We start from the raw sequence: 770 nt of genomic DNA, 5'->3' as shown, positions 1-770 counted from the left end.
TCCTACCCGTAACAGGGACTGGGATTCATCCTTGGACTTGCTCTCTCCAGACGCGGGATACTGCTGGGGGAGGGCGCCGGCCTTCTCTCCGCCCGCGGGCGCCCCCTGCAGGAAGCCCTTGGTGTCCACAGCCAAGCCGTAAATAGGGCGCGCCAGGTGGGCAGCCTCGACGTTGGGGCTATCCCTCAGAGTCTTCGTCTGCTCCTGGGGGCCGGACACAGGGGTTAGGAGCCCCAGGCTGGCTTGGGTATAAGAGGGACTGCCCCGTAGGATGTCCGCCCCTCTCCAAGTCACGCTGCGAAGGTCATCGCTTGAACTCTCAGCCCAAGCCTTTTCTTTGAGCCCATCCTTGTCTTCGAGCTTCTCCCTCTTCACCACACTCTCAGCAACTGGCTCTCCCATTTTAGAGTCTGGATTGAGCAGACTGTAGACCTTGAGGTCAATCTTGGGCTCCTCCTTGATGGTGGAGACGGCATGGCCGTCCTCCTCGCCGTTGGCTGTAGTGCTGTCTTGTTCCTGGCAGTGAACAGTGTTGAAGTGCTCCAGTAGTGACTGAGTCTCGGCAGCTGTAAAACTGCACTGACGGCATTTGTAGCAGCTGTGTGCTCTCCTGCAGGAGAAGAAAACCGTCACTCGGAATCTAGCACACAGAGAGCTTAAAAAACTCGTCTTCAAGCACCTGAATTTTATCCCCTGTAATGTAATAGGCAGAACGAAATACAGTCTTCTCAGCACACCAGAAACTGGCATATACTAAACTAGCCTCTTAT

At 55.6% G+C, this 770-nt stretch overlaps 1 protein-coding gene across 10 annotated transcripts in view; it reads right to left on the bottom strand.

Moving 5' to 3' along the window:
- TRPS1 (transcriptional repressor GATA binding 1) overlaps positions 1–770 on the bottom strand; it is a 279,304-nt gene that overhangs the window by 189,308 nt on the left and 89,226 nt on the right. For all 10 annotated transcript variants that reach the window (XM_025001679.2, XM_025001678.2, XM_025001680.2 and 7 more), the window contains one exon: positions 7–610. In XM_025001679.2, the coding sequence (XP_024857447.1) occupies positions 7–610 (604 nt within the window). The remainder of the gene's footprint in view (positions 1–6; positions 611–770) is intronic.

Source organism: Bos taurus, chromosome 14 (genome assembly GCF_002263795.3).
Source record: "Bos taurus isolate L1 Dominette 01449 registration number 42190680 breed Hereford chromosome 14, ARS-UCD2.0, whole genome shotgun sequence".
Taxonomy (NCBI): domain Eukaryota; kingdom Metazoa; phylum Chordata; class Mammalia; order Artiodactyla; family Bovidae; genus Bos; species Bos taurus.
The sequence above is the reverse complement of the archived record's forward strand: the minus strand, read 5'-3'. Positions and strand labels throughout refer to the sequence as shown.